The sequence below is a fragment of the Perca fluviatilis genome, chromosome 14 (assembly GCF_010015445.1).
Source record: "Perca fluviatilis chromosome 14, GENO_Pfluv_1.0, whole genome shotgun sequence".
Lineage (NCBI taxonomy): Eukaryota > Metazoa > Chordata > Actinopteri > Perciformes > Percidae > Perca > Perca fluviatilis.
In genome coordinates this window covers 19,420,778-19,445,799 of record NC_053125.1, presented here as the reverse complement: position 1 = coordinate 19,445,799, position 25,022 = coordinate 19,420,778, and the positions used below count along the sequence as shown (strand labels likewise).

General features: G+C 40.7%; 1 protein-coding gene across 1 annotated transcript; it reads right to left on the bottom strand.

The window, feature by feature from the left end:
* Window positions 1-5,796: 5,796 nt before the first annotated feature.
* LOC120573483 (ATP-sensitive inward rectifier potassium channel 10-like) lies at window positions 5,797-23,694 on the bottom strand. Its single transcript, XM_039823235.1, has 6 exons — window positions 23,066-23,694; window positions 16,918-17,310; window positions 13,463-13,674; window positions 12,851-12,982; window positions 12,249-12,426; window positions 5,797-7,373 (listed from the first exon to the last, which is right to left on the bottom strand). Exons 2-6 carry the CDS (start codon window positions 17,300-17,302, stop codon window positions 6,964-6,966), a joined length of 1,317 nt encoding a protein of 438 aa, XP_039679169.1. The 5' UTR covers window positions 17,303-17,310; window positions 23,066-23,694; the 3' UTR covers window positions 5,797-6,963.
* Between the last annotated feature and the right edge of the window lie 1,328 nt (window positions 23,695-25,022).

Here is a 25,022-nt window from a genome sequence, read left to right as displayed (position 1 = left end):
CGCGCAGTAGAGGAATTACCGTATAGTACAGGAGAAGCTCACAGGCAGTTTCGACTTACGTTGGCTGTTTAGGTTTAATTACTAATGTTAACTAGCATGTTAGTTAGCAATAATTAGCCTGTGCTTATGTTATCTCCTTACATATACCTACACCCTCACAGCTACCAGAAGACTTACAACTTTCAGACACGTTGCTCACGTCACATTTACGTTGTCTCTCTCAGTTGGAGGCTGCGCAGTAAAGCTGGCCATCACCGGAAAAGTGCTTCTAATAGCTTTCACTGGTCTCCGTCCAGAGCAACGGGGTCTATTGGTCCATTATATATATGTCAATGCGTATGACACTTGATTCTTCCGGTTCAGTGACACGAGTCGGGTTAATAGATATGTCAATGGTTAATAGAGAGCCGAAGTCCCGCCCCTTCCGGTGGACCTAATGGGACCTAAACTCAGAAAAAATATGAACGGTAGTGAACGGTGATAAGCAAATCATTTTTTGATCCTGTTTGAATTGAGCCATGGATTACAAATATGATGTTCGTCCATTTAAAAGATAATTTTTCAACTGAAGAAAGTCTCAGTTAGCCGTAGGTTTGTTATAGTACCACTTAGTTTAGTGTGAAACCGCTCAGTGGACTACATCTCCCGTCTCACACAATCTACATCACCTAGTTTGATGCTCGGCTTGCTCGCTAGCTAGCCGAGCAAGTGTGTAGTCTTTCTAATTACGTATTTTCACAGTCTTATACTTAACAGTTTAACTATAAACTGAGACTTTCTTCGGTTGAAAAATAATGTTTTAAATTGACGAACATCATATTTGTAATCCATGGCTCAATTCAAACGGGATCAAAAAATTATTATTATTTCTCCATTGACTTTCTAGGTTCACTAAAAACAAGGCCCAGGTTGGATTTAGTACTAAGTAATGTTGCTGTTGAGCAGGTACATGAAATAAAGCTTCTTGGGGTAACATTAGACTGTACTTTGTCGTGGTCAAGACATATAGATGAAGTGGTGAAAAAAATGGGGAGAAATATATCTGTAGTTAAAAGGTGTTATTTGTTTTTAAATTCATATTTAATTAAACCTGTTTTGCAGACACTAGTGTTATCACACTTAGATTACTGCTCTGTGGTTTGGTCAGGAACTACAAAGAAGAATTTAGGGAAACTACAGAGGGTCCAGAATAGAGCTGCATGTTTAGCCCTTTGTTGTACGACAAGAGCTAATGTTAACAAAATGCACAGCAAACTATACTGGTTACCGGTTGATGAGAGGTTAAAAGCATCACTCCTTGGCTTTATAAATAAAATTAATTTATGGAAAACTCCAGATTGTCTGTATAGGCAACTTACTCTGAGTTCTAATGTACATATCAGCCCGGGGCCAGACGAAAAAAAGTAGATCGCCGTGGTAAATATATTATTCCAAAATCTAGAACAAACTCAAAACAACGTACAGTGTTGTGTAGAGCTATGGTTGAATGGAACTCTCTGCCAGGTCATATTGCTAAAATTCAAAATATTATGGGTTTTAAAAAACAAATAAAAGAATTTTTTATGTTAACTTATATTGGTAGATAGAGTATATTGTATGTGTATGTAGAGGTATATGTGTGTGTGCATGTATATGTCCATATGTGAGTGTGTATATATGTATATTTGTATTTTATGAGAATTAGCTTCTCGGTGTAGGATTGTTTGTTTGTTTATTTATGTTATGTGTTATGTGTTATGCATTTGTTGCATCAGCTAATGGGGATCCTAATAAAGAAAGAATAAAGACTCTAGTTCCTACTTTTTCGAAAGATAGGTCCCATTGGCCAGAAGTAGAAGGGAGAGAGTTCGTCAACACTACTGAACTGTCCCTCATTTAGTAATGGGACAACCGACTCTTTTACGAGAGTCGGTTCAACCGGACGGTTGTTGGTTGGCCTACCGAGTTAATAGATTTGGTCACCGGTTCGCGTGCCCTCGGCGGGGGGGTCATGATCGCGTTTAACTTTACATAACTATCAAGATAACATTACGTGTATTTGTATGTGATATAGGCCTAATACTTTCCCCTTGGTAATGTAGCATATGAATTTCCATGAACACAATTCTAAAATGCACGAGAAATAAAGGCTTCTGCTATCGGTTGATAAGTCAAACTTGCCGAGAACCTAGACACCCGTTTGATTACATAGACTCATACAGTAGCCTACCCTCGGTTACGGTCCTTACGGTTCAGTAGCCTGGTGCGCGGTCTCCTTGTTACAGCCTAGCCTAGCTACCATGTAGCAACATTCACTTCTCTAACATTTAACTTAACATAACTACCAAAATAACATGACGTGTATTTGTATGTGATGTACTGTACTTCCCCATCGATAATGTGTGAATTGCCGTGAACACAATCCTCTAAGATGCACCAGAAACAAGGCTCGGTTAATAACTCAAACTTGCCGAGAACCAAGACACCGCTTGATTACATTAGAGTCGAGCGGGCCGACCGGTTGCACGGTTACATTAGACTCGAGCGGGCCGGCCGGTTGCACGGTTACATTAGACTCGAGCGGCCGGACGGTTGCACGGTTACATTAGACTCGAGCGGGCCGGCAGGTTGCACGGTTACATTAGACTCGAGCGGGCCGGCCAGTTGCACGGTTACATTAGACTCGAGCGGCCGGCAGGTTGCACTGTTACATTAGACTCGAGCGGCCGGCCGGTTGCACGGTTACATTAGACTTGAGTGGCCGGCAGGTTGCACGGTTACATTCGGTCTCGTTCGGCATAGGGTCTAGGCATTAGGCATTAGTAGCTCATTTCCTGATTGATTCTAGCACCACCACTCCAGTCCAGTGGAGGCGCTAATGAGCTAGATTACAACACACACAGTAGCAGAAGAATACCAGCTACACAACGGCCAACCAATGACATATATATAATGCCAACGGCACGAATGAAGTGAAAGAAAAAAACAGGAGTGAGTCGGTTCATTGACGTATGGCACTCGATTCTCCCGGCTCAGTGACACGAGTCGGGTTAATTAACCGGCTCTTCGGTCAGTTTGTCAACACTACCCTCATTAGAGGACCCATGCAGTTTTTCCGGTCACTGTGTGGTTTCTTTGTCTTACTGCACCTTGGATCCAACGTCGGAGTTAAAGCTCACACTTGACTCGTTCACTTCTCTACCAGTCACACAAGCATGCTAACCTAGATAAACAAACTACTGTTAGCTGATGCTACCAATGCACTTAATTAGCTAGCAGCATACGTTCTAGCTAAACAGTTAGCATCGTTACTCCCGCTAGCTAACAGCTAATGTTACATGTTTTTTTTGTGACTTCGGTCTTGTACAGACACGAACTGAAGGACTTACATCCAGCCTTATTAACTGATGTTAGGTAAAAAGGGGTGCTGTTGTTGCTGCTATTTATTTGTTTATTTATTTATTTCTACTGCTACTACTTGGCTTTTTTACCCTTACTTGTTCCCTCTCGGCGTGTTAGTATGCCCACCCTCTATGTTCCTCTTCCTCACCTGGGTGCCAATCATAACAGCTATCACTCACTAACCCCATAATGACCAATTAAAACAAACATACAAAAGGTGTAATCTGTGTATATTATACAGAGTATATTCTCTGATATTCTTTGGAACTATAGTATTAATTGTTTGAGTATTGTATTTACATAGGCTAATTAATTTATAGTTAAATTAATGTTGTCAAGTTTGCATGATTCATTTCTATGCTTAAATTTCACTTGCCAACATAGCTTTTTCTTCCATAGGCTACAATTAATCCCTGTGATACGATATCTGCAATATAACGCTAGTAATTTTACCTTTTAGCTAGTAATTTTACCTTTTAGCTAGTAATAGCGAGGAGCTTACATAGCTTTCACCTAACATTAAACTAATGTTTTGTGTATTAGCTTAAGCTAGCAATAAAACTCTCAAATTTGGCAGTAATATTGATGGAATTTATGTAGTTTATTGCTATGATAAAACAAGCTTCTTTTTTTATATATTGATATTCAGTAGTAAAGTGATGTTATAAAATCCACCATCCTGAAATAATGTGTCGCCACTGTGTATTGGTGCTTTAATTGGTCAAAGGAGCCAGGGATTTACAGTTTGTCCAATCAAGTTTCTTTGTAGGCGTTTGTTGTACTTACTGCTGGAAGTAGCCTACAGCTCCTCTCAATATTGGTCAATCTTAATTTAAAAATCAAGTGAAATGAATGCAATTAAAAATCTTCATACAATGAAATACTCCATATTTATAAGTCACCATCAACATGTAAAATGTGATGATGATAAATAAACATGTTAGTGATGTTTTGGACCTTTTGTCTTTGATAATGTATATTCGCCTATGGAGGCAATTCAAACAGGAATCATTTTGTTTTTATGCACACACATATAGACATGTTGTAATAATATATTTATTAAAACAGCCACTTAAAAGTGTTTACTTAAAAAGTTAGACCAATGTGAGTTCACCATATACAGTATACAGTAGGCTTTACAGTATAAACAAGCACAACCTCTCACCAGACACTAATATTAAAATATTTTCAGTTGGGCTTGTCTGGAGCAGCAGAGGATTTAATTTTAATCTCTATCAAGAGTACACATTTAAAACAGATCATATTATACTGATTTAATGTTTTGTTGGCCGAAAAAAAAAAAAACTTTTAAGAATAGAAAACGTTCCTAGCAATCTATATCTTTTTGTAAAACCAGTTCTGTCATTCCTTTACAAAAAAAAATCAGATGTCTCCTATAAGGAATTCAACTAGTCCCCTTGAACAAGTAGCATAATTTGATTTCATTTTGATGCATCTTTCACCATTTCAATGTAGAGTAAAAGATGGGCGTATACTTTACAAAAAATAACATTGACAATATATTGAAAATGCAGAGTTGTGTGTCAAATGTCAGGACATAATGATATGAAAAACATTTCTATACACTGTACAGAGGTACATTAACACACACATACTGTACATGGCATTTAAGACAGTTCAGAAAAAAGGTTCAAACACTTACAAAATTACCCATTTTCAAGCATAAAAACACATTCACAAACCCCAAATATAATCACAAGATGTAATTATTTATTACAGTGCATTAAGTATCAATTAGTTCAGTTATTCCCCTTAGAAATGCCTCTTTTCTTTCAAGTTAAAGTGCTTTTAGTAATTTTGCTAAACATATTTACCCCAATAAACAAGAAAATACATTTATATCAAAAACACTATATTTCCAGGTGCAACAAGTAGCAATGTTGTTAGAAACTATTGGGTACATAAAATATAATACATTCTTTTAAATCCTTTGTTAAAAAAAATAATATGGTTCCAGTATTTTCGCCACCTTTTGCAGGTATTTTGTTAAAGTGCTCATATTATGCTCATTTTTAGGCTCATAATTGTATTTAGAGGTTATATCAGAATAGGTTTACATGGTTTAATTTTCAAAAAACACCATATTTTTGTTGTAATGCACATCCTCTTTTCACCCTGTGTGTTGAGCTCTCTGTTTTAGCTACAGAGTGAGGCATTACACTTCTGTTCCATCTTTGTTGGGAGTCACACATGCCCAGTAGCTAGGTAAGGACTACTAGCCAGTCAGAAGCAGAGTATGAGGGCGTGCCATGCTAGCACCTAGGCGAGCATTATAACGTGTGTTACAAAGTGACGTACGTTTGTCACGGAAGTAAAGGCTGGACTACAATACAGCTGTTTGGAGCAGTTTGTGAACAGTGGTTTCTGTTGGAGATGGTAAGTCCCTTTGGGGTGGACTTTGGGCTTTTTCACTTTGTAAACCTATAACATGCACAAAAAATATATAACACAATAAAGGAAAGGAAAGGGAAAGCCATAAAGCATAATATGAGCACTTTAAATAAAAAAAGGGAAAACAGTACTGTGATTCAGTGATGAACAGCCATATCACATGTTCATCTACCCTGCAAAAATCATCTAATCAAGTCAATTTGTCTGTAGTTGAGTTCTTCATTTCTTATAACAGAAATAGAATTACACTTTTTTCTAGTTTCTGAAATCAACTTTCACCTTTTCGATGGAATTCCATTGCTAGGCAACAGCTTGGACCCTTGTTAACTTCCTGCCCTATGATTTCAATTACATACACTGCAACAGGAAATCAGCTTGCTTACATTTAGAATGTTTACTGTATGTTTACAACTGGGAAATTGTTTATTCCTTCTTGGTCCAGGGAAGAGATACTCATTTCTAGAATTTTCTAGAAATAAGTTGATTTCTATTGGAATCAAATTAAAAGGAATTCTACAACCCTGGTACTCATAGGCGTAATTTACAGGGGGGATGGGAGGGTTACAAACCCCCCAATAATCAAAACTGGCCAGTGCAACTCATCCCTAAAACCTATTATAATTTCCTGTATATAAATGAAGGCATTTGCACCATTAATTGATGCAGAAAAGGCACAAATTGTTGCAGAAAAATTCACCAGAATGCAGAAAATGAAGTCTTTGTCACAAAGAATTTCTCAACCCAATGTTGGCAGTGTTGAACCCAAAGTTATGCCCGGTGCTAAATTATCAACAGAAATGACTTGATAAGATGAAGGATTTTGCAGTGTTTAAAGCATCCTCCAGTTACAGTAAATCAAGTCCTTTCCAAAAAAAAAAAAATGAATATAAGAGTAGTAAATGTCTCTGTGGATGACTTGATGTTGTGCTGTACATTTGTACATGTTGTGTTTGTAACTTGCTTCCTCTGAAGGTGGTTGCAGACATCCTCAGACTCGTGGTTCAAGGTTTTTTTACTTTTGTCTCATATGCGTAGGCGGAGTGGTTTGTGCACAAATGGAGGGGATGTTTTTATGAGATATTGTGAGCAGCTTTATTCTTTTCTTCCTGCCTTAACCATATCTCAGTTTCAAATCAACTTTCCGTTACAACTTCTTGTCTCTCTCTTCCCTCACACATTACTAATACGCACACTATGTGGGCTGCTATCTCTGATGCGCCCCCTGTCTCGCCCCTTCTGTTCCCCCCTGTAGTTCTCCTCCAGTCGCATCTTCTCTGGGTCCGTCCCGGCCTCCTTGCCGCCGTGGTGACGGGACGCCTGTGATGGCGGGCTCGGTGGCAGGGCCTGCTTGAAGAGTGGCGGGGTTTTGGTTTTGGCCACTTTGTCAAAGAAGGCGAAATCGGCCACATATTTCCCTGAGGGAGACAGGGAGACGACGGGGGAAACTTCGTAGCCCCACAGGATCTCGTCCGGAAGGTAGGATGTTCGAACCTGACAGGTAGCAGAGGTCGGCTCAACCGTGGCGCTCATTATCACCAGCAGCTCAAAGTCAGCCAGCTCCGGGTCTGTCCAACCACCACCTGGAGGACAGAGGAGACCCGAGGTTAAACAACAAACAAAACAAAACAAATCATTTTACAAAGCAAGCCATATGCACTTATATTATCTTCTTCCTTTCCAGGCAAGAATTGGGTCCAATTTATCCCATTACAGTTTTAATACAGTACAAACTTATTGCAGGAACAAAAAAACTGCTTAAAAAATGATTATCCATCACAGGAGACAAAAAAGGGAGAAATAACTTAATGAAAGAGGAATTCATACTGAATAATGGACTTATTAAGTATTATGGCAAACATGTTAGCAAACAGTTGCTTTTGAGGCTTGTGTTCTCCCTCTTGACACATTTAAGTCCACTACTTTAAGTTTTTTTTGGTCTCCACTAACTCCTAAAGGAAGTATATGTAACTGCTACATGCTCCACTAGTTCACCAGCTAGTAGTTTGGGTTTGTTTAAACTTTTCCGTTGAAAACAGCTGGCTGGGACAGATGGAAACATGGTTGATAAGAACACATTTGCGGTTCAGAAAACCATAACAATGAGCTAAAATAAACTGAAATGCCACACAGAGCTGAGCGGGGTGGCAAAGGCAGGTGATAATTCTTCAGGCGGTTGTACCTACAACTGACCCTTTCACATTGCACATTACATTTATTTGATACAATGTCAATGTACATTAAGCAGCAATATCAAGTAGCAGTGTTTTGGCATATTATATTTGGCTCGGTTAGTTTTCTCATGTCATTGTCAATGATGTGTTTGAATTATCGCATTCAGCCTGCAATGTATTTTGAGGTAAAATCCCACTTTCTTTAAAAGAACATGTATTTCAATCAGGAGAGACTTCCTTGCAATAAAGAACATATTCATTGTACAGACAAACATGTAAATGTAACAAGTCTCTGGAGATTGGACTCCATCGAAACCAAATGTCATAAAGGGTTAATGAAACCCAAACATATCCCCCGATGGAGCCCAGACACTGGTGGTGGTGATGAAGGAGCAGAGGAACCATGGACAGCCAAGCGCAGACGATACCCGAGTCCGAGGGCGTGACCGCCGGTGGTAGAAGGGGAGGAGGCGGGACGCACTCTATTTCCTGAAACGACAACTGCCAACCGCGGAAGAGAGAGCAGATTTAAAGCAGGATGTCATGCTGTGATAGGCTCGTGACAAATGGCCGACTCTGATTGGATTAACTAACAACGACACAGCTGGATCTGATTTACTACTGACAAGTGACGTACCATGAAACAGCTGATCATTATGAGTGATGGAACAGGTATATGAAGTCTTCCTTTAAGAATTTACGCTGAGCTTCATTAATTCAGTAAAAGACTCACACAAACATGCATGCACACACACACACACACACACACACACACACACACCAGCATTAGCACATCCTGAAATTTCCAAAACATAAAAACTCAGCCTGATTCCAAAAGCATCGGATCTCACACACAAACACACAGACTCACACAGAACTCATTTCTGAATTTTAATCAAACAAACAAATGTATAGCTGCCACATGTTGGAAAAAAATCCAATCAAAAATGTTTATTCCATTTTAAAAACACATGCAGTTTTATACTTGTCATTCATCAACACACAACCCCAATAACACAAAGGACACATGAGAAGACGTACGCACTCAAACAAGCACACACCTGCATCAACAGGCCTCACTCAGAATGCAGACTCTGTCATCTGTCTAAACAGTCCTTACCCCAACCCAGACCCAGTACCGCTTCACTAGGGAAAAAACACCAGGTTTCGCAACCACTTGTACTTACTGTGTCAAACTTAGTTGAGGGATTCTTTATATTGGCCTATTGTGGGCGGTGCATAGGGCTCCATCTGCATTCATGTAGTGAACTTCCGATCATCCTTATTATCATAAACAGGGATGCTACTGCTGCATGGGTTGCCTTGAAATTTGGTACGGAAATACATGTTCCCCCTTGGGATGAATTGTAATAACTTTGGTGACTGTCTTACTTTTCATGTAGCGCCACCAACAAGTACATTTTTTTTTCCAGTACTGTGGTTTATGACCAAAAACCAGCAAAACTGACTCACCTTTGCACCTTTCTCAACCGACAAGCAGTTTTTTTTATCATCAACCACACAGAGAACTCTCAGTTCTCAAGTCTCAACGATGAAGTTCACAACAGTGTGCACACACTTAGATTTTCTTGATCAGCCTTGTGTGGTACAGTGGTACACACTGTTGCACTGGAAGCCAATTTTCAATGTTCCTATCAAAGCAGTTCCCAGCTTAAATGTAGTACATGCTGAGAACATAAAGCAAGCTCTGCAAGCAGCTCTAAAGCTCTGTTCAAAGAACCAGTGAGCACAGAAGCATGCTCAGCATGCTATGAGTGCTATAATGAATGTAAGAAGTGCAGACTTTTTAAAATGTCCATCAGGGACATCCATCCATCCATGATGTATATGTAATTATCATTCGCAGCATTGCAGAGAGCTGTGGAGCCTATCCCAGATCAAACTGGGTTAGAGGAAGGGTAGTCTTGCTTTGCCAGACCCTCCTCCAAAGCGCACATAGCATTACAATCGTCTTGGGCGGTGCGAAGCACCGGAGAAAAGCCGCGGTGCCGCTGCAAAATAGGCTCAGAAGGAACTTGTTTTGGTGGAACCTGTACGTTTAAAAGTTGTTATAGTCATGCAACAGAAAACTCAGATTGGACACATAGTCTAGCTAGCTGTCTGCATTTGCTAACACAAAGGAAGCCCAAGACAATGGATATCCTGTATAAATGAGTGAAATCCGGCGGATTTTCCGGCAGCAACGGAGTAATCCCGGAAGTGGAACGTCAAGGATATAGCAGAGAAGGTTTTGCGAGACCTTCCTCCACAGCGCTGCGGAGGAGGGCCTGGCTAGTCCAGATTTATGTAACAACGAAACAACCTAGATGAAACATAACTGGGGAACTGGCAACAAAAACAGAGTTCTGTTACAGTCAGTGCTTAGAAAAGGGATTACTGTATGGACAGTATTATATCAGCTGTAACACAATCCCTTAAATATGGCTACAGTTAGAATAAGTTGAAGGGGAGGTTATAATGACTAAAAGAAAAAAAAGTTGAAGTTAAAGGGCAAAGCATAAAGGTGCAGTAATTGCAGGACATAAGGAAATGAAAGGACAATAATACGTCAAAAAATCAAGTGTGTCAAGTGAGGCAAAGAAAATAAGCCATGTACAGTAAATGAGTAGTGTGAATGTAAATAAAGCTGCGATCAGAGTCCGTCAGTACTGTTTCCATCGCTGAGAGGTCTGTGCTGCTGTAAGTGGATCTGTGCGGGATTTGTGTCAGCACCCCGGACTGTACAGCATTGTGCTCTAATGAGGGGTGTCTCTGCCGATCTCTCTCACACACATTCCAGCCAGAGAAACCCTCTCCTCCAGTGCCAAACCAGCCCAACTCTGGACTGTAAGAGGTAGCCAAGCACGCAGCACATGACCGTAAATACCAATACACCTACATACTGTACACATACGTACATACTGAATGTACACACAGTTATTCTCAAGAGACAGAGGATACAAATAAAGACATTAACCATTTCATGTAACACATTACACCTTTTGCAATTAAGTGATTGCTGGTAGTAAATGACTGTATGCTTATGAAATTTTCTTGGACAGCTCCCCTCTGGGCCAAGTACATTGTATTGACTTATAATTGTAAAAACTAGTACAGAGCCCGTTGAAAATGTCTCTGTTTGGAACAAGTGATTGCTTGGCCTGTAGTACCGCTGCTTGTAGAATTCTTCAAAACCAAATTGTACCCCAAAATTACTTACAGAAGGAACCCAAAACACTGTAGCCTATAGCCTACTACTCGCTTACAGTGTAGGTTACGTATACATCAGAGGAAGACATTGTAGGCCTACCTACTACTATATTTACCTGACAGAGAACGGGGCAGATTCAGAATGTAATCACAAAATATCACAATGACTGTGGAGTAATCAGACATTAGCGTCATGGTCTCATGGCAGTGCGCTACCCACCTGGCCTGTTTATGAGAGCTAATCAGCACATATCTGTGTTCATCAACCACCAAAACCGAGCTGTTGTGTGTGTGTGTGTGTGTGTGTGTGTGTGTGTGTGTGTGTGTGTGTGTGTGTGTGTGTGTGTGTGTGTGTGTGTGTGTGTGTGTGTGTGTGTGTGTGCATGCAGAAAGAGAGAGAGAGAGAGAGAGAGAGAGAGAGTGTTGTCTCGTGTCGTATGATCGTTAACAAATTTAACACTTCAGCAGAGGTGCTCATTTTCATACAGGTTTAGTGGCTTGACGGTTAGGTTACTAGGTTAGGCTACTTTGCACATTTTTGTGGGTCTGAGGTGTATTTCACATTTTTGTCTGCCAAAGCTCCCCTGCTTTCTTCGACCCTCTCTGTCTCTGGTCCTGCGCTGAGCTCAGTCAGTGTGCAGTGTGAGAGGGGGAGTGGCCAGCGGCTAAAGCAGCAAAAGCCAATGTGTGCTTCTTTTACCAACGATATCTTTTGCATTTCTAATCCAAACAACGTCAACCTTGGCACTGTACTTACTCGTGCCCATTGGAAGACACCTGTCAAGTTTGAAATCCATCGGACTAAAGGTTCAAGAGATATGCGCATAACACACACACGGACAGACAGACGTTCCTACAATTTATTAATTTAGATAGATGATATGAGCCAAATCCAAAATAAATAAGTGCCCATGACATGTACACAGTGTCCTTTAGCCTCAACTGAGTTACACTAAACTGTCAAACTACACTTATACTGTAGACGCTTTGTGTGAAGTGAAAAACAAGTAGTTTTCCTCTTGATATTTGTGTATCAGACCTGACATATAACTTGACATTAGAGCCATGACCTACCTTTTACTGCCCAGGCCCTGAGGGGGCTGTTTTCGTCAATGATGTGGTAGAAAGTCAGGGGGATGATGAGGAAGGGGCTGTCGCTCGACGTGTCCACCTGGAAAGGCACATTTCGCTGGTCCAGCCTCACAGTCTCGCCCTCCTTTGTCAGGGACGTCTGAAGCAACTTCCCCGTCACCTGGGAGCCAAGATGGAGTCAGTAAATGTAGCCAAGAGGTTGCAGAAGGCATCCTGTAACCAAAAGGCCCCAGGTTTAATACCTGCAACGGCCAATATCTTCATCAAAGGTGATCTATCCTTGAGCATGAAGCTGAAGTGCTCAGTCACTAAATGTGTAATTTACTACATTTCATACCAGTCAGAGTATTGAGCAAGCACTATACTAGAGCTTATGGTTCTCATAAAAGTTTTTTTTTAATTTAATTCATCTGCTTCCAGGTACGACTGCATGTCAGTGTCAGTGGGTATATATCTATCATGGCATTGCATCCAATCAAATGCTGTGCAGAGCAGGTGTAATCAATAATAAAGCAAACATCAGGTGCATTAAAAACTGTAGATATTTTGGGTTGTAAATACGTTTACAAAAGCAACTTGCATACCTGGCATCCTAACAGAAGGCTTTTGCGCATGTTGGCCACTCGGATCATGAGGCAGGGCCGGCCCTCATGATTTGCCACAACAGCGTGTTGACTAAACTTCACTGTCTCGCCTCTCTTCTTGGGACGAGCGACCTAAAAGAGCAGGAGAACGTGTCAAATTCTTGGAAAAAAATGTATATATAATGATTCCTTTTATACACACTATAAACTCTTCACATATAACTTTCAGTAATCATCTACAGGACTTCTGATTTCCTCTTTCTCTGTTTAAGATAACCTGACATACAGATATGCAATATATGGAAGAGTGAAATTACAGGGTCATATAAATAGAAGAAAGGTTGTCGGGCTGTAAGTGAGAAGACAACCCTGCTTTTAGATAAGACAGGTAAGAGTTGCAATATTCGGCATGGTGACAATCTGTAAGCATAACTGATAAGTTGATTGCTAAAAATACTGATAGGCAGCTGTACTGATATAAGGGGTAAAGGAAGGGCATATTAGGGGGAGGGGGTTTGAGGAAGCAGCCATGCACTGCAACATCACAGGAAGAACATATAAAATGTTTTAAGAAATGAAATAAACTTCAAACTAAAAACTGCATAAGATTACCTTCGCAAGGAAAGTGCCGGTGATGAAAATCTCCATCACCATGGTGATGACCAGCTGAAAGATGAGCAGGATAATGGCGGCAGGGCACTCCTCGGTGATGCACCGGAAACCATAGCCAATTGTGGTCTGAGACTCCAGAGAGAAGAGGAAGGCTCCCGTCAGGGTCTTCACCTCCATTACACATGGAGTATGGTTGGAGGGGGGGTCAAACTCTGGAGGAAGGGAGGAAGAACAGAAGATCTTAGGTTCTGGGGTGTAAACAAATTACCAAGGAACATTTTGTTCCCTCTCTTAATGTTCTGTCGGATCTTTCTCATGCCCTTTCTGCAATGTAAAACTGTATGCCTGTGTGTCTTTCTTCATTGTTAACACATTCACAAAAAAAGTACTGTACTTGTACTGCATAGGGCCTTTTTTTCACAGAAGGCCTGAGGACATGGATAAGGACTTTTTATTTTATTCAGATGTATGCAGTTAAAGGGACAATAAGCAAGCTGTTTATCAGTGGCGGTTTCTCTAGGAGGCCAAAGGAAGCCTGGCCTCCCCATAAAAATATAAAACATAATTTAAAATATAAGAAAATGTTTTTAAATAAAATGTAAAATTACGTTTATATTTTAAACCATAGGAATTATAAATTTACGGTTGTGTTTTACTGATTTTGTAATTTCCCTTATCAAAACATTCCATTATCATTTTCTTCAGAGCGAAAGAGCGCCCCTCTGTCACTGCGTGCGTGGTGCAGTCCTGTCTGTGCTCTGTCTAGTGGCCAGTAAAATGCTACGAACGCTCAAAGGAGGACAGCTTTTCCTGGCCTCCTTTAGAGAATTAGAAATTTATATTTTCAGCCAAGCTCGACATTGAATGGTCATAAATAAAAAAAACAGGTTGAACCTGGCTTCTCACCAATCACATGCCTCAGACAGATGCGTAACTATGGTAACAGTACAGCAGCGGTGCCGGCCGGTGTCAGCAGCGCTAACAGTTAGTTAACAGCAAGTTTACACAATGAATGGCACAAAAGCGCTTTTTGATTTTCTTTATAGATTAACCACAAGCTAAAAAGCGTAAAAGACCGGAGGCAGAAAACTCAGCAACTGTTACTGAATGAAGTAGCGACCCTGCTAGCAACAGACGACGAGGGAGCTAATCTCGTAAACCAAGCTAGCAGCACCAGGGTAGCCGCAGAGGGAACAGCAACGTCAACTCAGTGCTGGCAGCCTCGGGCTCACACTTTTCCTGGTACACGTTTTGGAGATGAGGATTTATTTTTAGTGTTATGACTGCAACACAAGTTGTAGTCATAATAATAATAATAAAGTAATAATGCTGGTTTATTATTATTATGCTGCCGCAGTGCAGTAAATTGGCATGATTTATCAACTGTTCAGTAACACTTCAACTGGAAGTTTATACGAATTATTGGAGATAATTGTGTTTTTTACACTCGTGTAAAGCCTAGTGTACGTATTGACCAGAATGAGGTCATACCGATTTTTAATTATCCTACCGTATTGTTATAAAATTATTAGGCCCAGTTTAACACGCAGGCCCAATATCTTTATGCCTGTAATTTGCTATTGCTGTGCTACAAAAACTTAAGGCTGCATTTCTTTATTTCATTTCAGTGTTCAAATCAGTCAGGACTGACTGGCTTTGATTTGATTTAATATGATTCAGTGATGTGTTACCCTTGTGTTTTGTGGCTTAGTGAGCTTGTAGTAGGCATTTTCTGTACCATTGTCGTAGCCGTGTGTCTATATTCTGCGTTACCCGTGCCTAATTTGTTCTGTCTTGGATTTTGGACTTTATTCATGTTTTAGTTTTTTCGCTTGTGGAGCGTGTATCTGTGTTCCAGTTTTAGTACCGAAGCCGTACTGTTTTGACACTACAAAGTGTCTTTGTTTTAATAAATAGAGAGTAATTTTGTCTTCATCTTGACAGTATGGGTATGACAGAAATTTAACTTGGTTGAATAGCGATAACGGTCTATTATTTCCCGGTGTTTGGGGATCAGTAGCCCACGGCAGGCTAATTATGGTCTTGGATAGGCTATTTATATGAATTGAATCTCTATATAGTTCAATAAATTGTGTATGGATTTAATACAGTATGGTGTGTGTACGTGGCAGAGCTTGTAAAAAAAAAAAATAGGGTGTGTTTGTGGGGTTGGGGGGGGGTGAAAGGGGCAGGGGGAGGGGTAGTATAAAAATAATTAAAAGGGAAGGAAAAAAAAAAGAGAAAAAAAAAAGAGAAAAGAGTGTTTTTAAAAAAAAAAAAAAAAAAAAAAAAAAAAAAAAAAGAGTAGTGGAGGAGGAGGGGGAGAAGAGAAAAAAAAAAAAAAAAGGAATGGTGTTTTGGTTATATAAAAAAAAAAAAAGGGGGGGGGGGTGGGGGGTTGTTTTTTTTTTTTTTTGGGGGTTGGGGGGGGGGGGGGGGGGATAAATTTTTGGGTGGGGGGGGGGGGTTTAAAAAAAAATAAAAAAAAAAATTTTTTGAGGAGAGGAAGAAAGGAAAAAAAAAAAACTCTCTTTTTTTTTGGGAAAAAATAAAACAATAAAAATAGGAGGGTATGTTGCTGATCAATACCAATAACTCCTACCATTTTTCCTCTGGTCAACACTCCTACTCTTGACTTGATAATGGCGCTGGATGAAAGGGATCGGGGATAACCAAAGTACGATTTATCCTGAGGTTTCACTTAAAGCTGTGGCAGGCACTTTGTTTTTGGCGTTTGGGATAGTAGTAGTAGATAGTTCTTAAGTCGTGGGTGAAGATACTCAGATGGGTGGCAGCATGTTCTAACAAGCTTGCATGTGACATAGGAAGGGGAGCCAAATCTGAATGGATTGATGAACATTTTCTGATTTAGGACACCCACAAAAAAGTGACTGGGTTGTCTTATTCACAATTTGTGGGTTGGTAGGCACTACCAGGGGCGTAGCACAACATTCTGGGCCCTGTAGAAAGGCATTCTCTATGGGCCCCTCCCCAATCCACAGCTATTCATTCTAGTATCTTTTTGGGCCCTCCTCACATGAGGGCCCTGGGTACTGTGGTAGAAATTCTAATACCTATGTTAGATCTGAAATAAAGCTTCATTCAAGCAAGTCTTTTAAGTATTGATTCTTTGCGCAAAGAAGGTTCAGTTCATCATGCGAGTCTGAGAGAATGAACAAAGAGTCTTGGAGAATCACTTGCTTATTAACCCTCTATATAAACCCATTTCCACCCCTAGTCGCCCCTGGGCTCTACAGTTACCCAAATGTATGTGCACAGGCACCGAAAAAGTGACTTTTTCAGGATATATCCCCTTTAAATCCATGAATGTCAACTACACAGTGGAGGGAAAAAAAGGAAAAGTCAGGAGATCACCAAACTCATTAGGCTTCATCCTCCTACTTTCCTTTCTTCTCTCCTCTGACTCTCCACCATTCTACATTTCTCCTCCTTACCCAGTAGATCTCCATGCACCAATGCCACCAGGTACCAAAACACTCCGAACACAAACCAGGTCCCAGCAAAGGTGGCAGAGAAGAGGAAGAACTTGTAGCGCCATTGCATGTCCAGGAAAGTGGTCCAGAGGTCGCGGAGGTAGAGCGCCCCTCGCCCGCTTATGTGCTCGATGCGCACATTGCTTCGTCCGTCTTTGGAGAGGACGCGGCGCCTCCTTCGCAGAGCATTGGGCCCTCCAGCTAGTGCTCCTCCTCCACCTGCACCAGCACCTCCGTTCCCCGCTGGGGAGCCCAGCAGGGGCTTGGTGATGTCAGTCTGCGTCTGGGAGTGGCATACTTTCTGAGGGGAGGAGCCTTCAGAGGAGGTTGGAGTGGCTGAGGTCATGGCGGGCGCTACAGTTGGTTGGAGACAGAGACAACAGGAGGTAAGGAGAAAAAGCAGGGTAGGTAAAGGGGATATACATGAAAATGGCAAAAATAGGACAAAAATGGGCATAGGTTGTATGGGCAGTAAGATCAAGCGAACAGCAGGAGAGTCCATATGAACAGGTGCAGGATGTGTGAAAAGGGAGGAAAAAAAAGACATTTGATAACCACATGAATACAAAAAATGACAGGGTGGAACATTTGGGAGGTGAGGAAGATGACGATAGAGAGAATAAGAAGAATAAAAAGGGGATTTGAAGCACATTTTTCAACTGGACAGTGTTGTGGCTATCCACGACAAGTCCCCTTTTTCCTTTCAATGGAGGCAGCTGGCCTTGTCAAAATAAAAGCCTCCTTTCAGCATAAAGGCACAGCTGCTCTTTCACATTAAAAGCGTGATAGTGGAGGCTCATTCACGTGTCAGTTGCTCTCAAGACGGCTACTGAATTAAGATGAAGAGACACTAGGGACTGTTCTTCCACATGAAAGAGATTAAGATAAGGAGTCTTTAAATTTGAATCAAGGGCACTATGGTCTTCTACTGGACCACCCTCTTCCATTTTGCAGAAAGCTGTTTTCATACTTTTTGGCCTGCTTTTACTTGAATAAAGACCTCAATCATGCAGCATTTGCAGCAGATGTGACAAGCAGATGTGCATTGTTAAAATCAGGTCTAGGTTTTGAGAGTTGTTCAGCTATGGAGAACTGTACAAAAAGCTGACTTTTGTGTAGTTTAGACTGAAATCCCAATAATACAATAATATCTGTATGTGCACAAAGTAAGGTCTATAAAGAAATTGTTTTCCCAGTTTAGTGAGGAAAAACTTGACTGGCCTGCACAGAGCCCTGACGTTAACCCCCATCCAGCAGAGATGAACTGGCCATATAACCCAACATCAGTGGCTGACCTCAGTGACTCTTCCTTGAAAGAGCGGAGGATGTCATTGCAGCATATTAACGCATGTGGTTTTGGAATTAGATGTTCATAAATGAAACGTGCATATATCTGACCACATATTTATGCTAATTATGACTGCTAAGTGCAAGTTAAATGCTTGTTGACAAGTTTCAAGTGAATGCCTATGTCAGACAATGGCGGTGTAATGCGATGGGATGGGATATTATTTAGAGTAAGTGTCTGTGGGTCTTAAAGTGTCAGCATTATATTAACAGAATGAGACCCCGACCCCAGGTGCCATGGACACTTATTGTAAATGTATAGGTTGTCCCCTGTTCACAGTCCTTTCTGGGCTGCAGTTCCTTCGCATCCTTCTTTTCCTTTCCTTCTCTCTTGCTCACACTCACTGTTCACTAAATGGCCCTTTTGTCTCAAACTGCTTCTGCCTTCCGGATCGAATACAACAAAACCGAGAAGAAAAAAAAACACAAACAAAAGCCTAAGAAACACGACAATCTGATACGCTCTGTCCTTTCCTGTCCTTTCTGACCCTTCTCTCTCCTCTATCCATGCTGGAGCTCACACTAAGTGAATGAATAGAGATCTGTGTTGATGTCTGTGCTATGAATACTAAGATGTGGAGGGGGAGAGAGGGGAGGGAGGTGGGGTCAAGAGGAGGCACATGTGATTGGCCGTGTCTATCTCCAGCTGAACTCTGAACCCTGCGCAGCTCCTGCCTACACATACAGTAAACACACACTTGTGTGTTGGACATATAGACCTTTTGAACAGTTAGAACATAATACAGTTGTATTGTCCAAAGGAATGTTTAGTTTACAAAGTCCGGACCATGCACACAACTATTTAAAAACTAGCAGTAGCACATCAATCTATGAAAAGTAGTGTTAACTGATCTTTTTGGACACTTGGGGGCTGCACAACAAGGTGTAAACACAACATTGACATGTTATCACCTCATCATGTTGTTGTTGCAACCATGTTGCCTATTGACGCATCCAACAGACGCAGAGCAACATTAGCATTTCTTATTGAGTCATGTTTCTGGCCAGCTGATGAATGGAAGTCCAATATTTACTTCCCGTTTAGCTCCTGAAGGAAATAGCTGTCTCTTTAGCAGCTAAACTTAACCACTGTGAGCAAGTTAAGCCAAGAGACCCCTTTTTTTCGTAGGAAAAGTCATATTTGGAAATGTAGGTTCTTCGTAATGAAGGAACATATCAACCAGTGCAAGGGTGTGCTTCATTTATGTGTTTTTACTGTAATAGAACGTGAGACTGACAATATTTGTTTAGAAGGTTCAATTCATTGTTGGTTTTGGTCTTTTCTGGGGTTATTTGATAAAAAAGAAAAATACAGAATATCACCACCTTTATCCGTTAACAGTATCTACAGTCGCTAGTCTAAAATGTACAAAGCAAGTTATAGCAAGTTATTGGGAAGTGCATCAGTCTCACTGACAATAATATGATGGATTCCCTCTCACGTAAAATTACTTTTTCCACACTTAAGGTTAGGATCTCTTCCTCTCTGTCCGGCTCTTCATCCCTCTCCTTCCCTCTGTCCTGTGCGCACAAGAATTCTTTGTTTTCGAGGAGATGAAAGGGACAAAAGCCACCATTGAAAAATACGACTGGGTGAGCGAGTGAGTGAAAGAGAGAGAAAGTTAAGCGGGGAGAGGAGAGCGGTACGGAGGGTTAAAGTGTGTGTGTGAGTGTGTGTGTGTGTGTGTGCACGCGCGTGCGTGTGTGTTTGCGACTGAGCTTGATCATGTGTGAGTATGCAGTGCTTGACATTGACATTGTGAGGGGGCAGAGATGGGGGGGAGAAGGGAGAGAATAATTGGTTTTGAGGGGAGGATTGAGAGAGCATCGGGTGACAAAAGGAGTGAAAGAGGAAGCGGGAGGGAAATGGATGGTGATGGAGAGAGGAGAAGGGGTATGTGAAGTGAAGGTGGAGGAAACAGATCGGTGACAAAAGACGGTCATTAGTATTCTAGAGGAGAGAGTAATCCCTTCCACTCAGTGCCCCTGTCCAGTGTCCACAGCCATAAAGAACCCCAAGCAGCCAGTACACTGCACTGAAAAGACTCAATGCAACACAAGTTGAATGGCTGTGACCACTGTCCACAACACAGCAGCCTCTGCGCCGGACTGAAAGGACTGTCTAAACATCAACCCAGGCCATGCCAAGAAGGCATCTACTCAGCCAACACAAGACGTTACCAACCACAAGCTTACTGGAGCCAAACTAACCACTGCACATCGCCATACAAATGAGCTGCTGTTGTGTCAATGTGTCTTTATATATACAGGGAATGATTTCAGACAGTCTCATTAAGAGAGCCTCTTCTTTGGCAGTGCTTTGTGTTGACCTTTCCTGTTTTGTCTCTTTACTCCCGGTCTTTATTATATACAAGTAAAAAGTTGCGGCCCTGATTGGTTCACACAGCCTGCTATACATTTCCCAAAGCTTTATGTTGATGTGTGTTGCAGCAATAGATTAGCTTGATTTTTTTTATGGTAAGAACACTGATGTTTATCTTGATGCATCATTGTTATAACTATAAGTTATTAACATATTTTGCAGTTGCTGCCAACAATCACTAAACTAATAGACATTTGCTTTGTTGGTCTGGAAGCGGATTTATAAGTATAAAAGAAAATGCAACTTTTTACCCAACTATATAATATTGATCACACGCAGCAGATATCGGAGCACTTCCTTGTTGGTCAAGGTCGATATAGAAACATAGATCATCACTGTCAGGTGTACCTTTTGCGTCAATAACAACGCCAAAGGCACCTGACCAAGCATCGCTTTTTGACGCGATGGGAGTGAGAATGTGTTGGTGAGGCCTAGGGTTTCATAAACCTAAAATTGGTGTAACTTGTGAAATCCATGTATCTCCAAAACATCAATTTTCCACAAGCTAAGAGAAATGGCCCTCTTTACAGCTTTGTGACAATGATTTTTTCTTCAGATAATCCAGGTTCCAATCCAATCCAATTTTTAAATAGTTCATTAAATTTAAAAAGTAGGAGCATTTTTTGACCCATAAATAAACACTTTATGCAAAATGACCCAATTTGAAAAGTCACAAATGTTAGATTTTTTTTTTCTACACTTGAGTGTAGAAAAAAGGCTACGTGAAATTATTCCAAGAGACATTCACAAGGGGGGGTCCCTGGTGTATTCTCTGTTTTGTATAGGGTCCTTGGCTGAAAATGAAATTGAGAAACTCTGCCTTAAAGAGAAAAAAAAACGAAAAAGAAAAAACACTGTTTCTATGAGGAAAAAGGGTTTTAGATGCTATTTGACCATCTGATAACACTATGGATGAAGGATACGACTTCCTCCTATAGTCCATTTTAGAGGAAAACTGTAATCAAAGCAACCATCATTTCTACTAAAATACAGTAGTTGTATAGAAACATAATTCTCATGTAGGCTACATCTACATTCAGTGCATTTGTACTGTCATCATCTGTTGTTAACATTATTTAACATTCAATTTAACAACAGGAAGTTAATGTGACCAGTTGCCACAGTGATCAGACGTTTGTCTCAATGTGTCCATGTGTCCAGCATTCTGTCCAAACCTCCATCCTAGACCTAAACACTTTGCCTCCACTTCCTCGGCCCAGAATTAGTAGCTAAAGAATTGGGACATTGACCCAAATTAAACAATGGAGAGCAGCTGTTGGCCAGTAGGCTGTGATTAAGCACTGACTTTTACCATCTTCTTCCGACTCTGTAGCAGCCAAGCTGTAAATCTGACTGATCTACTACTGTTGTGAAACTGATGAGGATTCCTCAATGAGAAGATGTGATTTATTTTGACTGAAGGTTTCCGAGCCAAGACTTTTCTGTAGACTTGGAACCAAGACACCATCACACCTGTTCTTTCCGCTGTGTTTTGTACAAGCCCTCTAATATTTTCCGCTACTATGAGTACTATACTGCATCTACGATTGCATCACAGCTACTTCTCGTGTAAGTGCAGCAGAAGCCCACGTGTTTTCTTCCCTGTTTTGCTTCTAAATAGTTACCATAAACTGTTAATAAAACCATATTTATTAATCATGGGTATCATTGCCGGAGAGGTGTAAGATGTGGAGACTTGAGTTAGTTAAACCTTTCATTTAACGCTGAATTATCTTTGACTGCAAAACATTGTTGCACCCAGTACAGTATTAAATATTGTAGGATTTTATGGATTTGTTGCTACTAATTCTACTAATGTAATAACATAGTCCCATATAATTATGTGTAGCAGTCAGACATCGTGGTACAGATTTGATAGTTGATAGGACGCTCCTCTATTGTTACACACTTCTAATATCCCTCCGCGCTGTAAACACAACACACAGTAGATGCAGTGTGAGACTGAGCACCTGTTTGAATGTTCACCTCAAGCCTTGCATCAAACAGCTCAAGGATATACAGCATGTTTCCTCTGATTATTATACCACTTACAGGAGCTACGGACTCAAGAAAGTGAATAGAGGAACATCACATTTCAGGATTATAAAAATAACAAAATAAAAGATAAAATAAGTCTACTAAGACAGACACACTTAGTAGTGTAGTACTTACAGGAAGATCACAGGGATTTATCAGTTAGGTACATTTCAAAGCACAAGTCAAATAAGCTGTCAGATCTACACATTGTTTTCATATTCTTTTAGTAAGAAGGAGAATAAGAAGAAGAGAAGAAGAAGAAGAAGAAGAAGAAGAAGAAGAAGAAAAGCTACTAAATTCAAAGATTAAAGACTGATTTTGAAATGTGTATGTGTCTCTTACCTTTCTGTTGTCTTGTAACAGAAGCTCACTCGGACCTCAGCTTTGAAACCTGAAGATTTAATTAATTTCACTGTCCAGCAGACATGTGAAAAAGACAGAGAGCATACAATCTGTCTTGGAGAGAAATTTTTTTTTGAAAAATAGATGAGAAAGTTCACGGTTTTGAACGACGCGCACTTGTTGACAGCTCAAGCATGTTTTACATCACCTCTGACTTTGACATCACATTGTTTGTTTACTTTTGCAGTCTCCCTCTACGTCGTTGCCATCCTATATTTATAAAAAGAAAAAAAACTCTTAGGAAAAAGCATGAAATCAGAAAAAAAGAGGCCTTGGTGAGGATTGACCAGCGGTCAGTCAGTGTCTCCCGGCACACTGGTACTGGCAGTACCGGTTCTGGCTCACTGTTACTGGGTCATTATGTAATCAGATGAACAGAGTTTGCACTTCTCCGTGCTTGTGAAGCTGAGAGGGAGCCCTGTGTGTCCAGCCAGAGAGCAGTTAAAGAAGGTTGTGCTGTCCACTCCTCCAGGACCCCCCTGAACGCCTCTCTATATAAACCCAAAAAGTATTCAGACAGCCGCTATTTCACAACATTTTTAATTCATTAATTCAACTCTCCTCCCAGCTTCTCCTCCTACCCTCCCTCTCCGTGTCTCTCCCTCACTGTACTCTATAAATGGGTCTCTTTGTTGCAAGGCCTCCTCCGCTGTTTCAGCCTTTGTCAACTTTCTCATGTAAATGTTTGATGGTTCTAAGATACAAGCCTGGAAGTTGTTGCACTGAAACGGAGGTATTTACAAATCAAAGACGGGGGGAAAAAACAGGGCTCTTTTCTTGAGCGCTTGGCTCCTTGCAGTTTTGCGTTGGCCAGTGTGCAGTGAATGGATAATGTCGGTGCATCGCTGTGAGGCTGTGCCATGTCCGCCTGCAAGGAGGGGGACACGGCTGTGTATAGGCGAGTACACACGGTCCTGCTGTGAATGGACAGCACGGGATGACCAGGACGAATTAATTCACCAAAGTAACAAGCATTATAGTGAAACACTGGCCCTGTGGCAATGTGTTACCTTCACAACTGATGGGGGGAAAAAAGTAAATTTTTTCAAGAACTGTAGATCATTTCTTGTACATTACTTAAGAATTTCCATTCTATACTACTCTATAATATTGCAATATTGTACATTTTACTCCATTTGTTTTACAGCTTAATTACTTTTGTACTTTTATAACATTTGATCACCAAATAAAATATGATGCATTTTTATAGTAAACAACCCAACGGTATGCATACCATTACCTCCATCAATATCAATCCAATAGTGTGATATTTAGAATTATTAAATCTGAAAGGTGCTTCTGCTTCTGATTAATAATTTTTTTATACTTGGCCTACATTTTGCTGATAATACTGCTGTTCTTTTATTACACAGTACTACTTTTAATAAGGTTAATATAGACATCTTAAAGGAGTTTCAGTGGGATTACTGTAGTGTTACGATTGGAATCACCCCAATTTTAAAAAGAACGCATTAAAATGTGTGTTTGAGTTGAATGTTTTTAAGTCACGTTGTGTCAAAATGTAGAAAAGAAGGCTAGATTGACTATTTGATTACAGGCTACAGTTACGTACTTTCAGTATAGTATAGTAAATATACACCAGTACAAAGTATATGGTCTTCCTCCCTATAGAGGTATTGTATGTCACTATAGGAGCTGTCTAACAGAGTTTCTTATTCTAAAGAAAGTGAAAAGGGCAACTTGTCAGCCCCACTTTTAAAGCTTGCCTTTTAACTTTATTTTGTCGGGAGTTAAATTTACCGAATGTTGAGATGAGAGTCCCAAGGCGGGCGCAGATTCATGAATCCGCAGCACAATAAACCCGGCTCTGCGCAATATTCAACTCGGCTGGTTTCACACGCACATCAATCTGCGGGGGCCCCTCCAACCTGCCAGA

Bases quoted from the DNA above. Each gene is read 5' to 3' on its own strand.
- LOC120573483 (XM_039823235.1), bottom strand. From the start codon at position 17,302: ATGACCTCAGCCACTCCAACCTCCTCTGAAGGCTCCTCCCCTCAGAAA. The intron at 12,983-13,462 runs GTAATCTTATGC...CTGCTCTTTTAG, and splicing joins CCGGCACTTTCCTTGCGAAG to GTCGCTCGTCCCAAGAAGAG. The intron at 7,374-12,248 runs GTAGGTCATGGC...TCTGTCCTCCAG, and splicing joins CAGGGCCTGGGCAGTAAAAG to GTGGTGGTTGGACAGACCCG.